This window comes from Oncorhynchus mykiss, chromosome 4, assembly GCF_013265735.2.
Source record: "Oncorhynchus mykiss isolate Arlee chromosome 4, USDA_OmykA_1.1, whole genome shotgun sequence".
NCBI lineage: Eukaryota > Metazoa > Chordata > Actinopteri > Salmoniformes > Salmonidae > Oncorhynchus > Oncorhynchus mykiss.
In genome coordinates, this window is record NC_048568.1 from 39,640,469 (window position 1) to 39,656,233 (window position 15,765).

General features: G+C 44.5%; 2 protein-coding genes across 5 annotated transcripts in view; one reads left to right on the forward strand and one right to left on the reverse strand.

Moving 5' to 3' along the window:
- The window catches only part of ino80 (INO80 complex ATPase subunit), an 88,128-nt gene extending 76,890 nt beyond the window's left edge, over nucleotides 1–11,238 (forward strand). For 3 of the 4 annotated variants that reach the window (XM_036976258.1, XM_036976261.1, XM_036976260.1), the window contains 3 exons: nucleotides 191–482; nucleotides 7,164–7,379; nucleotides 8,378–11,238. In XM_036976258.1, coding sequence (XP_036832153.1) covers nucleotides 191–482; nucleotides 7,164–7,379; nucleotides 8,378–8,595 — 726 coding nt within the window. In that variant the 3' untranslated portion in view covers nucleotides 8,596–11,238. The remainder of the gene's footprint in view (nucleotides 1–190; nucleotides 483–7,163; nucleotides 7,380–8,377) is intronic. The other variant, XM_036976262.1, reaches the window with a different exon arrangement.
- Nucleotides 11,239–12,687: 1,449 nt separating this feature from the next.
- On the reverse strand, nucleotides 12,688–14,836 carry chac1 (ChaC, cation transport regulator homolog 1 (E. coli)). The gene is made up of 3 exons (XM_021601082.2): nucleotides 14,156–14,836; nucleotides 13,974–14,009; nucleotides 12,688–13,750 (listed from the first exon to the last, which is right to left on the reverse strand). The coding sequence occupies exons 1-3, from the start codon at nucleotides 14,333–14,335 to the stop codon at nucleotides 13,364–13,366; spliced, it is 603 nt and encodes a 200-aa protein (XP_021456757.1). The 5' UTR covers nucleotides 14,336–14,836; the 3' UTR covers nucleotides 12,688–13,363.
- Between the last annotated feature and the right edge of the window lie 929 nt (nucleotides 14,837–15,765).

The window sequence follows — 15,765 nt, forward strand, 5'->3', positions numbered from 1 at the left end:
AGCTTTGACCTGAGTGTCTGCAACCTCTGAACTTACTGACTTACTCTTCAACCTTCTATTGGTCTTTCTCTGGGTTGTTCTTCCCTCTATCTTTTGTCTCCATTGTGGACACTGCTATGCCCTTTCACCTCATACTTGTATCCCTTCTTCTCTCTCCACCTCCTTTGTGCCCCATTCTTGGCATTCCTAGCCCCTCACCTGGCCCCTTCTTCCTCCTCCTGTTCTTCCTCCTCTTCCTCACCCTAACCCCCAGGTGTGTGCATCTCTCCTGTCTCTCCCTGGTCAGATCTCTCTGAGTAGTGAGCTCCAGCCCAGCTCCCTACCTCCAGACCAGGACCCAGACCAGGACCCAGATCCAGACCAGGATGAGAGCAGTAGTGACATGCTGGTCATCGTAGACGACCCTGTGTCTTCAGCACCACAGTCCAGGGCCACCAACTCGCCTGTCAGCGTGTCCGGATCTATGTCGGACAACATGAACGGTAAGACAATGATAGTTAATCAATCGTCAGGCAATCAATTAAAGAATCAGTCCGTCAGTCAGTTTAGGCAATCAATGAACACAGGACTGATTGATCAGTCAATCCATCCATAAATACATTTGTCAATCAATGAACATCTGAGTGATTGTAGTACTTGAAGCTATCCTGTACAACGTGGGTGATCCGATGTGGGTGGTCCGTGGGTGGTCCGTGTTTTGTGATTGGGTGATATGTGTTCAACTCGAAGACAAATATTCTTCAAAGGTCAAGTAATGAATCATGCATTATCATCTACTCGGGCACCTGGTGAGTAGCTTTTGAGCTCGCACCGTAGTAGCATCAAAATCTCTGACACGTTTGACACACCGTTGAGGTCAACGACACGACATAGTGGTGACGAGGTCAACGACACGACATAGTGGTGACGAGGTCAACGACACGACATAGTGGTGACGAGGTCAACGACACGACATAGTGGTGACGAGGTCAACGACACGACATAGTGGTGACGAGGTCAACGACACGACATAGTGGTGACGAGGTCAACGACGCGACATAGTGGTGACGAGGTCAACGACGCGACATAGTGGTGACGAGGTCAACGTCACGACATAGTGGTGACGAGGTCAATCAGGAGAGGTAGGCCCTAATCAAGTGTGACTGGCTAGCTGAAGGTGATGATCTCCTCTTTATTTAGATCACAGTAGTATTATCTCTGAGTGCGTCTGTTTCCCTATATGTATGCAATACTTGATTATTTGAGCCTGTGCCATTTTGAATTTGCTGAACGCTATCAATAATAACTCAGAAATGTGATTTACGGTGCTCACAGTTTGCTGTTAGGTACATTATGGCCCTAGGTCTATGTTCCTCTTAGCTTGTGTTTTCTGTCCAATGGTTTCTTGGAAGAATTAGGTCAATTTAAAATCTGATCCCTCTGACGTACTTTCAAAGTGATCAAATGAACAATATTTCAAACTAGCATGAATGATTTAGCTGCTTTTAGCTCTGGCCCAGGAGAATCTAGCGAAATCCAATCATCCTTTTGGGAAACTGTACAATCAGAACCAGTCCCAGAATAACACATTCTAGAAAATAAAGTTGTTGGAGTTGTCATGGTGATGTGTTTGTGCCAATAGAATGAGTGATGACTCTGTGCTAATGAGAAGAGGGATGTAGTTTAGTCGACTGGGCTGGGGGTTGGAGGTTTGATGGTTAGGGACTAGATGAGGGATGTAGTGTAGTCGACTGGGCTGGGGTTGGAGGGTTGAGGTTAGGGACTAGATGAGGGCAGTAGTGTAGTCGACTGGGCTGGAGGGTTGAGGTTAGGGACGTAGTGTAGTCGACTGGGCTGGGGTTGGTGGGTTGAGGTTAGGGACTAGATGAGGGATGTAGTGTAGTCGACTGGGCTGGGGTTGGAGGGTTGAGGTTAGGGACTAGATGAGGGATGTAGTGTAGTCGACTGGGCTGGGGATGGAGGGTTGAGGTTAGGGACTAGATGAGGGATGTAGTGTAGTCGACTGGGCTGGGGACTAGGGGATTACACTAAAGAGGGAGATTGTAGCATGTAGACTACTATATCATGCAGAAAGCAGGGTGAGGTAAGTGGGAGAGAAGAAGAGGGAGATGAGATGGAGGATGGAGGGAGAGTTGAGATGATTGGAGGGAGATGAGATGGAGTAAGGGAGGAATGCATACTCTGAGTGGAGAAGTTGTGGTATATTACAGTCTGTCATGGGGGGAGAGGAGGAGGGTGATGTCTGAACCACAGCGTCTGGATCAGAACCCAGAGATTAAGAAATTATTTGGGCTGCAACCTCAGAGAAAAGGAGGAGAGGAGAGAATTGGGCCAATCATCAGACACACTGGAACACACTGGAAAAGGAGATCGTCTGCCACGGTTGTATGGAGTACTTGTTAAAGTCTTAGAAAGATGATGTAACAGGGTTGACTATATATTATCGTAGATGTGAAGCGTTAGTCAATCAATTAAATGTATTTATAAAACCCTTTTTACATCAGCTGATATCTCAAAGTGCTGTACAGAAACCCAGCCTAAAACCCCAAACAGCAAGCAATGCAGATTTTAGAAGCACCGTGGCTAGGAAAAACTCCCTAGAGAGGAACCAGGCTCTGATGGGTGGCTAGTCCTCTTCTGGTTGTGCCGGGTGGAGATTATAACAGAACATGGCCAAGATGTTCAAATGTTCATAGATGACCAGCAGGGTCAGATAATAATAATTGCAGTAGTTGTCGAGGGTGCAACAGGTCAGCACCTCAGGAGTAAATGTCAGTTGGCTTTTCGTAGCCGATCATTCAGCGTCAGAGACAGCAGGTGCGGTAGAGAGAGGGTCCAAAACAGCAGGTCCAGGACAAGGTAGCAACGTCCAGTGAACAGGTCAGGGTTCCATAGCCGCAGCCAGAACAGTTGAAACTGCTGGAGCAGCAGCATGACCAGGTGGACTGGGGACAGCAAGGAGTCATCAGGCCAGGTAGTCCTGAGGCATGGTCCTAGTGCTCAGGTACTCAGAGAGAGCAGCATAAATACTGGAGGCTGAGACAGGAGGCGTTGGGAGACACCGTGGCCCTGGCCGACGATACCCCCGGACAGGGCCAAACAGGCAGGATATAACCCCACCCACTTTGCCAAATACAGCCCCCACACCACTAGAGGGATATCTTCAACCACCAACTTCCCATCCTGAGACAAGGCCGAGTATAGCCTACGAAGATCTCCCTCACGGCACAAACCCGAGGGGGGCACCAACCCGGACAGGAAAATCATGTCAGTGACTCAACCCACTCAAGTGACACACCCCTCCTAGGGACAGCATGGAAGAGCACCAGTTGGCCAGTGACTCAGCCCCTGTAACAGGCTTAGAGGCAGAGAATACCAGTGGAGAGGGAAACCGGCCAGGCAGAGACAGTAAGGGAGGTTCGTCGCTCCAGTGCCTTTCCGTTCACCTTCACACCCCTGGGCCAGACTACACTCAATCATATGACCTACTGAAGAGATGAGTCTTCAATAAAGACTTAAAGGTTGAGACCGAGTCTGCGTCTCTCACATGGGTAGCCAGACCATTCCTTAAAAATGGAGCTATATAGGAGAAAGCCCTGCCTCCAGCTGTTTGCTTAGAAATTCTAGGGACAGTAAGGAGGCAGGTATGTACGGCAGGACCAAATCGGAAAGATAGGTAGGAGCAAGCCCATGTAATGCTTTGTAGGTTAGCAGTAAAACCTTGAAATTAGCCCTAGCCTTAACAGGAAGCAAGTGTAGAGAGGCTAGCACTGGAGTAATGTGATCACATTTTTTGGGTTCTAGTCAAGATTCTAGTGCTTTATCCGGGTAGCCGGAAAGTAGAGCATTGCAGTAGTCTAATCAAGAAGTGACAGAAGCATGGATGAATTTTTCAGTAAAATCTTTGGACAGAAAGTTTCTGATTTTAGCAATGTTACGAAGATGGAAAAAAGCTGTCCTTGAAATAGTCTTGATATGTTCGTCAAAAGAGAGATCGGGGTCCAGAGTAACACCGAGGTCCATCACAATTTTATTTGAGTTGACTGTACAACCATCAAGATTAATGGTCAGATCCAACAGAAGATCTCTTTCTTTGGACCGAGAACAAGCATCTCTGTTATGTCCGAGTTTAAAAGTAGAACATTTGCCGCCATCCACATCCTTACGTCTGAAACACAGGCTTCCACGGAGGGCTATTTTGGGGCTTCACCATGTTTCATCTAAACAGGGACAAACTGATATCTTTCTGACAGATAAGATCTAAACCAGGCCAGAACATGGCCTGGTTTATTTGGGTTTGGGCCAATTTGGGTTTCCATTCTCTCCAAAAGAATGTGGCGATCAATGGTATCAAAAGCAGCACTAATGTCTAGGAGCACGAGGACAGATGTAGAGCCTTGGTCTGACGCCAATTAAAGGTAATTTACCACCTTCCCAAGTGCCGTCTCAGTGCTATGATGGGGTCTAAAACCAGACTGAAGCATTTCGTATACATTGTTTGTCTTCAGGAAGGCAGTGAGTTGCTGCGCAACAGCTTTTTCAAAGTATTTTGAGAGGAATGGAAGATTCGATATAGGCTGATCATTTTTTATATTTTCTTTCACGCATTTAAGGGTTTCTTGGTCAACGTTTGGCTTTTTCAAGAGAGGCTTTATTACTGCCACTTTTAGTGAGTTTGGTACACATCCGGTGGATAGGGAGCCATTCATTATGTTCAACATAGGAGGGCCAAGCACAGGAAGCAGTTCTTTCAGTAGTTTAGTTGGAAATGGGTCCAGTATGCAGCTTAAAGGTTTAGAGGCCATGATTATTTTCATCATTGTGTCAAGAGATATGGTATTAAAAAACTTGAATGTCTCCCTTGATCCTAGGTCCTGGCAGAGTTGTGCTGACTCAGGACTACTGAGCTTTGGAGGAATATGCAGATTTAAAGAGGAGTCTGTAATTTGCTTTCTAATGATCATGAACTGTTCATCAACGGAGTTCATGAATTTATCACTGCTGAAGTTAAAGCCATCCTCTCTTGGGGAATGCTGCTTTTTAGTTAGCTTTGCAACAATATCAAAAATAATTGTTGGATTGTTCTTATTCTCCTCAATTAAGTTTGAAAAATTGGATGATCGAGCAGCAGTAAGGGCTCTTCGGTACTGCACGGTACTGTCTTTCCCAAGCTAGTTGGAAGACTTCCAGTTTGGTGTGGCGCCATTTCCGTTCCAATTTTCTGGAAGCTTGCTTCAGAGCTCGGGTATTTTCTGTATATCAGGGAGATAGTTTCTTATGACAAATGTTTTTTGTTTTTAGGGGTGCGACTGCATCTAGGGTATTACACAAGGTTACATTTTGTTCCACAGTTAGGTGGTTAACAGATTTTTGTACTCTGACGTCCTTGGGTAGGCAGAGGGAGTCTGGAAGGGCATCTAGGAATCTTTGGGATGTCAGAATTTATAGCACGACTTTTGATGCTCCTTGGTTGGGGTCTGAGCCGATTATTTGTTGTGATTTCAAACATAATAAAATGGTGGTACGATAGTCCAGGATTAAAAACATTAAGATCCACAATATTTATTCCCATGGGACAAAACTAGGTCCAGAGTATGACTGTGACAGTGAGTAGGTCCAGAGACATGTTGGATAAAACCCACTGAGTCGATGATGGCTCCGAAAGCCTTTTGGAGTGGGTCTGTGGACTTTTCCATGTGAATATTAAAGTCACAAAAATGTTTAAGTATTATCTGCCATGACTACAAGGTCCGATAGTAATTCAGGGAACTCGGTGAGGAACGCTGTATATGACCCAGGAGGTCTGTAAACAGTAGCTATAAAAAGTGATTGAGTAGGCTGCATAGATTTCATGACTAGAAGCTCAAAAGATGAAAACGCTGTATTTTTTTTTTGTAAATTGAAATTTGCTATCGAAAATGTTAGCAACACCTCCGCCTTTGCGGGATGGGGATATGGTCACTAGTGTAACCAGGAGGTGAGGCCTCATTTAACATAGTACATTCATCAGGCTTAAGCCATGTTTCAGTCAGGCCAATCACATCAAGATTATGATCAGTGATTAGTTCATTGACTATAACTGCCTTTGAAGTGAGGGATCTAACATTAAGTTGACCTATTTTGAGATGTGAGGTATTATGATCTCTTTCAATAATGACAGGAATGAAGGAGGTCTTTATTCTAGTGAGATTGCTAAGGCGAACACCGCCATGTTTAGTTTTGCCAAACCTAGGTCGAGGCACAGACAAGGTCTCAATGGGGATAGCTGAGCTGACTACACTGCCAGTGACACATTTTAAACCGTTCTCTCTCTCTCTCTCTCTCTCTCTCTCTCTCTCTCTCTCTCTCTCTCTCTCTCTCTCCCCCTCTCTCTCCTCTCTCTCCCTCTCTCTCTCTCTCCCCCTCTCCCTCTCCCTCTCCTCTCTCCCTCTCTCTCTCTCTCTCTTTCTCTTTCTCTTTCTCTCTCTCTCTCTCTCTTTCTCTTTCTCTCTCTTTCTCTTTCTCTCTCTCTCTCTCTCCCCCTCTCCCTCTCCTCTCTCCCTCTCCCTCTCCTCTCTCCCTCCCTCTCTCTCTCTCTCTCTCTCTCTCTCTCTCCCTCTCTCTCTCCCTCTCCCTCTCCCTCTCCCTCTCCCTCTCCCTCTCCCTTTCTCTTTCCCTCTCCCTCTCCCTCTCCCTCTCTCTCTTTCTCTTTCTCTCTCTTTCTCCTCTCCTCGGGAAATTCCTTTCCTCAACTCTCCTCTCCGTAAACCGAAAAGTGGCCGCCGTATGTAGGAGTGTTAATAGGCGAACAGAGGCCTGTAGAATGTGACTGTCCCTTTGAATCAGCTGTTTTCCCCCGAAGAGAAAACCACACATTTCAAACGATACGCTACTTGTCTTTTTATATATAAAAGGTCTCGCACAACAACAGTAAATAGATATATATTTTTACAAGTTTACGCATGTTCCTCTGTAAACGTAATTTGTCTGACGTGCTAGAGGAGGTAAATTATTTCATACTAGCGCATTTGTTTCCACGTTCCCTCTGTTTGCCGCTTCTCCTTGATTACCTTAGATTATTTTTTCAAAAGGAGGTGAGGACGGAGGAGAGGACTCGAGGAGTCGAGCAAAACCAAGACATTAAACCAGTAGATAGTGATAGCTCAAATGCCTCTCCTTTCCAGGTGTGTCTAATCAGGACACGTCCAGTCCGGGGCGGGGAAGGTCTGGTAGGAGCCGGGGACGACCCAAAGGCTCTGGGTCCAGTTCTGGAGGCGGAGCCAAGTCTGCAGGGAAGGGGCGTGTCAGGAAGTCGACAGCGGGCAGCGCAGCCGCCATGGCAGGAGCGATGGCCGGAGCTGCAGCAGCCTCAGCAGCCTACGGATACAGTGTGACTAAAGGTGCTGTTATGTTAATGAGATGAAGGTTTCATTAAAGGTGTTATGTTAATGAGTTGAAGGTTTCATTCAAGGTGTTATGTTAATGAGTTGAAGGTTTCATTAAAGGTGTTATGTTAATGAGTTGAAGGTTTCATTCAAGGTGTTATGTTCATGAGATTAAGGTTTCATTCAAGGTGCTGTTATGTTAATGAGTTGAAGGTTTCATTCAATGTGTTATGTTAATGAGATGAAGGTTTCATTCAAGGTGTTATGTTAATGAGTTGAAGGTTTCATTAAAGGTGTTATGTTAATGAGATGAAGGTTTCATTCAAGGTGTTATGTTAATGAGTTGAAGGTTTCATTAAAGGTGTTATGTTAATGAGTTGAAGGTTTCATTCAAGGTGTTATGTTAATGAGATTAAGGTTTCATTCAAGGTGTTATGTTAATGAGTTGAAGGTTTCATTAAAGGTGTTATGTTAATGAGTTGAAGGTTTCATTCAAGGTGTTATGTTAATGAGTTGAAGGTTTCATTAAAGGTGTTATGTTAATGAGTTTAAGGTTTCATTCAAGGTGTTATGTTAATGAGATTAAGGTTTCATTCAAGGTGTTATGTTAATGAGTTGAAGGTTTCATTAAAGGTGTTATGTTAATGAGTTGAAGGTTTCATTCAAGGTGTGTAGTTGCTTGTGTCGTTGAAATATTAGTAGGAAAACCTGAGCTTGATCAGCTTTCTATGAAATGGCAAAACACACATTTACAGTTTAATGTCTGGCATGCAAGCAGCAAACAGCCTTTGACCATGTTCTCATTGTTTTGTCTCTAGAGCCACAGTTGGAGGTCAATGTATTTATTTACTTTATCAGACCAGGTCAACTAAGATTTTTTTTAAAACTTTTTTGTATCACTCTTGTGATTTATCATCTGTATTTACCTTCTCCTCCTATCTCCTCCCTCCTATCTCCCCCTTCCCGACCCTCTCCCTCCTGTCCCCTCTCCCCTGACCGTTCCCCCTCTCTAGCGGGTCTCCCTGCAGCCTCCCCGCTTCAGCCGTCTCTGGGTCGGTCAGGGACGGCCCCAGCCTTCTCCCCCAGCAGAAGTTCCTCTCCCAAGGGGAAAGGTGGCACTGTGGCCCCCAGCCAGATTAACCCCCAGCAGAAACAACCAGGACATAGCCACCACCACAGTCATGTGACAGGAAGGAAGGGCAAGGGACCTGGCGCACCTGGCGCTCGATAGCATGTAGAGATGATGGACATCAACACAGTATACACACACACACACACACACACACACAGTCCTAAGGATCTGATAGGGACCAGGATGGTCCAGACCTTCTGCTATTGTGGGGAGTCTTCTGTGTTTTAAACAAGCACATCTGCTGCACTGACCAGCTTCAACTGTGAGCCCATGTGACCTGCTCCACAACCAATCAACCCAGAGGTGAGATGTTCCTTAACCAATCACATACCTCACTGCCTGGAGGACCATGCTATCCCGGGAAGGCGTAGCGACGGAACAAATGAGCAGTGTCGGGCATGATGGACACTAAACTATTCTGTGTGTACACACACACACACACACACACACACACACAAACCATCATCGCAAGGTCCAAAAGACACCCTCATCGCTTCCACCAATCACCTTGTCCTTCCCTTCCACCAATCACCTCCTTCTTCCCTTCCACCAATCACCTCTTCCTTCCCTTCCACCAATCACCTCCTTCTTCCCTTCCACCAATCACCTCGTCCTTCCCTTCCACCAATCACCTCGTCCTTCCCTTCCAACAATCACCTCTTCCTTCCCTTCCACCAATCACCTCTTCCTTCCCTTCCACCAATCACCTCCTTCTTCCCTTCCACCAATCACCTCTTCCTTCCCTTCCAACAATCACCTCTTCCTTCCCTTCCACCAATCACCTCTTCCTTCCCTTCCCTTCCACCAATCACCTCTTCCTTCCCTTCCACCAATCACCTCTTCCTTCCCTTCCAACAATCACCTCTTCCTTCCCTTCCAACAATCACCTCTTCCTTCCCTTCCACCAATCACCTCCTTCTTCCCTTCCACCAATCACCTCTTCCTTCCCTTCCAACAATCACCTCTTCCTTCCCTTCCACCAATCACCTCTTCCTTCCCTTCCACCAATCACCTCGTCTTCCCTTCCACCAATCACCTCGTCCTTCCCTTCCACCAATCACCTCTTCCTTCCCTTCCACCAATCACCTCTTCCTTCCATTAGTACCCTCCTCAGTGGACAGCCTCCAGTGTGTGTGTGTGTGTGTGTGTGTGTGTGTGTGTGTGTGTGTGTGTGTGTGTGTGTTGTGACCAAGAGTATTAGAGTATTTCAAAGTGGTTTCTCTGTGACGAAAATAGACTTGGTTTTCTGTCTAAATACGGAGAAGCGACTAGCCTGAGCAGCAGCCTGTCGGGGCTGTGTTGACAACTCCTTCGACACTCATTGGGTTTGCAATAAAACACCAGCAGACAGACAGGCGCTCGGGCTTTAAGGCAACACCTTACAGCAACAATGCATCCACGCGTTTAAGGGTTTCTGACACAGACTGCTCTCTCCGCTGAGCCATCTCATCCGTTAGATGAAACACGTGTTAAGGGTTAGGTCGGGAATGCTTGCGTCAAACGTTAGGTTTTATGTCATATGTTTAAAACGCGTAGTAATGCTGGAACTACTCTTCTCTGCATTTCAACAACAGAATGTAAATTCGTACCAAACAACTAAAAACGGACTGCTTTTTTAAATTATAGCTCTTATTTTTATATTTATAGACCAACCCAATGTTGTCATAGCGACCCATATCAAAATGGCAAATTTGAATACCGTTTTGAAAAAAAGCCTCCCTCTCTCTCTCTCTCTCTCTCTCTCTCTCTCTCCTTTCTCCATAGAGTTTATCCCAACACAAAGAGAAATGAAGGAATTATAATATATATTTTTTCTGATGAGAACTGATTGAAGGGGTATTTTGAATTCCAAAGTGGTGAGCACTGCTTAATAAAGATGTTGCTGATCTGTTGCTGATCTGTTGCTGATCTGTTTGTGTACAACTCTCGTGTGCTTCTGAAATGACACCCTGTTCACTGTTCACCCTACGTCTTGATTCAACTCTGGCCAAAAGTAGTACACTATTTCAGGAATAGGATGCCATTTCAGTTGCAACCTAATAGGTGTCCTTAAAAACTTAACATGGATTCTAATATGTACCATAGAACTGAGGTTAATTTAAAAGTTGGTAATAATTTATCAGAATTCATGTCAACATTGTAAAAAAAAAAAAAAATTGTATTGATGCCATTTTTATTTTTAAAAACAGAAAGAGAAAAAAAAAAAAAGTTATACTTCTGATCAGAGTCTTTTGTCTTTGTGATGTCATTCAGTGATGTTTTGGGGGTATGTTGACTCATGTTAATTAAAAGTTGTTGAACTAGGGTTGCCAAATCCTGGTAACTTTTCCACATTTCCCCGATTTTTTTTACATTTTTTTATTTTATTTTTTTTAATTTATTTTTTTCCCCCCAGAAGTACCGGTTGGAGGGTTCTCTGAATTTCTGCTTTGTCATTCCCTCGTAAGGATTTCTAGAAAACCGGGGAATTTTGGGAAAGTTAGCGTAATTGTGCAACCCTATGTGGAACCAAGCACTATGTCTAGTTTTGAACGTTTGTTCTGTGTTGGATACTATATAGTGTGATGATGAAATCTCCTATAACATGTAAATAAAAATTGAGGGCGACATGTGTTGACCCCTGGTTGGTTCTTCCCCCAGTTTGCCTGTCTATTTTTATAGGTCATGTGTAAATATGAATACAAAAGCTGTCATTTTACTAAGCGGAGAAGCCAATTCAAAAATAAAAGATTGATTAATCAACTTGTGTTGTGATGATGCGTTTAAGCGGCATAGATGCACTGGACATGTACAGTAGGCCTACTGTAAAACCAACATTTCTTAGGTCAGAAAAGGTCATAAAACAGTTTACTACAGATGCAAGCTTAGACGCACTTCAACCAAGGAGAGTTTGAATGAATACCTCTCGGATCACCGTGCTCTTTCAGCTGCTCTTGACTTTCACATATTACACAACCCATCTACTGCTATGTGTCTCATATAGCCCTGCAGAGGTTTTGGTTTTTAGTCGTACAGTCTGTCCCCGTGGGAGTGTTGGCTGTCATCTTGGTAGCAGGTTTTTGTAAAGTCAGCTAGTGCAGCGCTGTGCTCCTACGGTCTAGCCAAGCTGAGAGTCCAAAATGACACAATATTCTGAATATAGTGCACTACTTTGAACCAGATCCCTAAAAGCCCTGGTCAAGAGTAGTGCACTATAAAGAGAATAGGGTACTGTTTGGATGAGAAGCCAGAGCAGATTGTACTGGACATATTATGTAATGCAGTCGTCTGACCTTTTGGGTGTTAATGTCCAGGGTGAGAGAGACAAAGTACAGTAGCTTTTCTCTTGGTAATGTTATTGAACTCCATCCTTTCAGTGGAGTGGAAGGGTTTGTCCACTGTGTCATATTCAAGCATGATTGCAATTTTTGATCTCGAGGATACCCGTTATCTTAACTGGAATGTTATGAAACCCCCAAGATGGGTCAATTCCAAAATCCTTTGTAAGCTATGGGCATCCTTGTAATGGTCAAGTTAAGAGGATTTCCTCAATGTTTACGTGTATCTGTTACCCTGAGACAGTTCAGTTCCTGCCTCCTTCCGTTGTAACTCAAAATGGCAATTCTTCTGAAGAGAGAATTTCCCATCTAAAGTGTTCTAGAACCAGTATGAGGTTCCCTCTGTTCTACTAGAGTATTGGCCTCAGGTGCTGTTGATGCATCTCCATTTCCTTCCTGATGCCTTAACCTATCAGAGAGCTGCAGATTCTAACCACAGGACTTCCAGGGATCCACTGTCACCCCCGGTAACAGGTTACCTAAGACTGGACCTAGATAGTCTGATTTGAGTCACAGCCAAAAGGACACCGTGTGCCAGCCAATGTTAGAGAGCACTGTGTGGTGTACACTGAGGTGTATTTGGTTGACACCTTTGTGTGTTCTGGTGAGATGTTTGGGAGTGCTGTGTGTAAATATGCATTTGGTCGACGCCTTGTAATGAGTACTGTATGTTCCCTCAGCTGGCATTCAGCAGCACGGGGTAGTTTGTTTATCCAAACATGGCGCCAATGGGTTCCTCACCTGAACGTGTCCTATTTTAGTCTACTGCCGTGGTTGTATAGGAGTGCTGGTATCGGCCTCATACAGCGTTGACGCTACAATATGGATGGTGGTAGATCGGACCACGATTAGGAATGAAAACAGCAACACAAAGGATGTTTGGACCATTTAATTGGTGGGATCTGTTAATCAACTGGTTTTAACTTTGCTAAAAAGCAACCTTTTACAACAAAGGTGTATGTAACAGCAGCCAGTTAGTTGGTAAATGAGTGACAATAGTTGAAATAAATATTAAACACCAGGTAGTCGCTACAGTATTTCATTCATGGACATGAAACTGAGAACCGTTAAAGCATTGCCCCATTTAAACCTGAAACACAGTAGTGCCTAAAAAAGAACTGGATAGATAGAACCATTTGTTCAACAGTGACATCTAGTATAGATTCCCCTTGTCTGGCTTGACAAAGTAACTTCACACCAACTGAATATTCATGCTTGGGTAATAATAATAATGCAGGCACTCAACTCAAAAGTGCCTGCTTCCCTTTATACCTCTTCAAGTCAGGCCTTTAACCTCAGGTTAACAGTGGATGGGATGGGATGAGATGAGACAAGCTACACCATTACAGGTTTTACAAATACACAAAGGACTGGAACATCTGTTCTTATGAATTTAGAGACTGACTGGGCTAGCCTCTGTTACAGATAACACGTTTACACTAAGGCTTGTATCTCAAATGGCACCCTGTTCCCTATATCAGACACTACTTCATATGTGCTAGGGTACCAATAGGAGAGCCCTAATCGTAGTGTAGATGGAAGGGAATGGGCTACTGGGCCCCTAGCAGGTATGGCACTAGGGCCAGAGCAGCAGCCTCGATGGAGAACAGGTGTGGGTCGTCCACGTGAGGGCAGCTCCTCCTCATGAACTCAGCCAGGCGGAGAAGATACTCCAGGTTGTGACCCGTCTTGCCCTGCCTGGTGGCGATCTGGTGCCCTATCACCTCAGGGCTGGCGGGCCCCAGGAAGAGTGGGTTGTCTGGGGTAGCAATGTAGAGGAGAGCCTGTTGGGTCTGGTTCGATTGGTCATCCTCGGGGATGAAGTCTACGAGCTTGGTGATGTAACCGCCGCACACAGCCTCGCGCACATTCAAATACTTAAGGGACTCCTCGACCTGGGAACCGGTCACCTCGAAGGCCACGCCCCAGGTAGTTGCCTATTGGAAGCAAGATGACATTAGACACTTCATTCAAGCTGACATTTTGTCAAGAGGAACAGCTCGAGATGTCTGTTAGACAGGTCGTTCAAAGATGAAAACAAGTGGATATGTGGCATTAATAAATATGGAAATGAGTGATAAGGTTTGAGTTCTGTTGTGTGGAAAGTGCATAACTAAACCCCCCAAAAAACAAAAAAAAATAGGAAGAAGTCCAACTTACGTCATCATCCTCAATCAGCGTCACCACTCTTCCGGGCTGCGTAGGAAAGAAAAATAGGTCAGCAACAACAAGACGAAAGCAATAGTTATCTATGTAGCCAAATCAGGGCGTGGTATCAAATTAGACATGCAACAAACAATACTTTATGGTAATTGTAAAAAAATATTGATAATTCATCTTACTAGGTCATCATTTCCACGATGGAAGTTGTCTCCGTGCCAGAAGCGTCTCTTGTAGCCGTGGATGTATCCGACCTGGCTACTCTTGTATTTGAAGTCCGGCTTCCACACCAGAGATCCGTATCCGAAGATCCACAGACTAGTCAGGCTGGTCTTACCGGCGATGATATCTTTAGGCTTCATTATGTCTGTAACTAGTTTTGATTTTCAAATGAAGCGATGGTAAAAAAAAAAACAATTCTATAATAAGAATAAAATTGGGTTTATGATTCAATTTATTAGCTAACTAGGTAATGTTAGCTTCCTTCGATCAAGGAGGAGCGGTATAGGTTGGCTCACAGTGATACCGCGGACGGAATTTGAGCCCAACTGCTTTGCAGTTGTGAAGATGGAATATCGGAGTCCGTTTTGCTTTGCACGATGCATGCCGATGCATTAGTTTCGCCGCATACTGACTTAAAAATCCATAGTAGCCGCTTGGCTAGCTTTTCGTATCAAAATAAAAACAGGCAACAACAAAAAAACAACCCCTCCGTTTGGCTAGCTATCCAAGCCAGTCGGTAGTTTACGACGAATACAGAAATATTTTATAAAACCGTTTTTTAAAGGAGTTGAGCTTGATGCTTCTTCGGAGAAAACTGTTCGCTCGGTCGTGTATTTGTTCTCTTGATAACAAATGGCGTTTTCTCATGGTACATTTATAGCCAAGAGTCAAAATGGGTTTGACATTATGACTCTGTTTTCAACCAATTATATCTCAGAGAGGCTGATCTTCATGGGGTGATAGCGAATCAGAGATGCGTATCCCAAATACGTAGGGAATTCCAAACCAAGCTTAAAATTCTATTGGCGTTGAGGCTAAAACTAAAACACGCCCATGCCTTGCAGCGATTAGCTTGTAAAAGCATCAATCATAACAGAAAAGCCTCTGATTGGGTACTTTTATACTGTCACGCCAGACAACTACGCATCTCATTATCCATGACTGGCTGATGCAATTTACTTCAGCATTTCAGGCCAGTCAATAGCCGGAGACATTGCATCAGATTCGTAGTAGATACCAAGCCCCTCAAAATTGGGGGAGTTGAACATCTTATCTTTTAACACGGAAAATATACAAATAAAGTCAAGTGGACAAATAGTGGAAGGTTTAAACCTAAATTACATTTTGAATGATTGGAGGCCTATCTCTAGAATATAAGGTATGAGCCAAATCAGAGTGTTCTTGAGAGACTTGTTTGGATCGTGTGTATGTATGGTAACAGTATAACTTTAAACCGTCCCCTCGCCCATACCCGGGCGCGAACCAGGGACCCTCTGCACACATCAACAACAGTCAACCCACGAAGCATCGTTTACCCATCGCTCCACAAAAGCAGAGCAAAGGGAACCACTACTTCAAGGTCTCAGAACAAGTGACGTCACCAATTGAAACGCTATTTAGCGCGCACCGCTAACTAAGCTAGCCGTTTCACATCCGTTACTCATGGGGGGTTATTAATGTGCCTGTGACATCAGAGTGCGCTTCCTCTGCTTCATGCATATTGGTTTTACACCGGGACCACGGGGCAGTACTGTAACCTAGCCTAGTGTATACTCAGCTCAAATATCCA

Bases quoted from the DNA above. Each gene is read 5' to 3' on its own strand.
- chac1 (XM_021601082.2), bottom strand. From the start codon at position 14,335: ATGAAGCCTAAAGATATCATCGCCGGTAAGACCAGCCTGACTAGTCTG. The intron at 14,010-14,155 runs GTAAGATGAATT...TTTCCTACGCAG, and splicing joins ATCGTGGAAATGATGACCTA to CCCGGAAGAGTGGTGACGCT. The intron at 13,751-13,973 runs GTAAGTTGGACT...TGCTTCCAATAG, and splicing joins CGCTGATTGAGGATGATGAC to GCAACTACCTGGGGCGTGGC.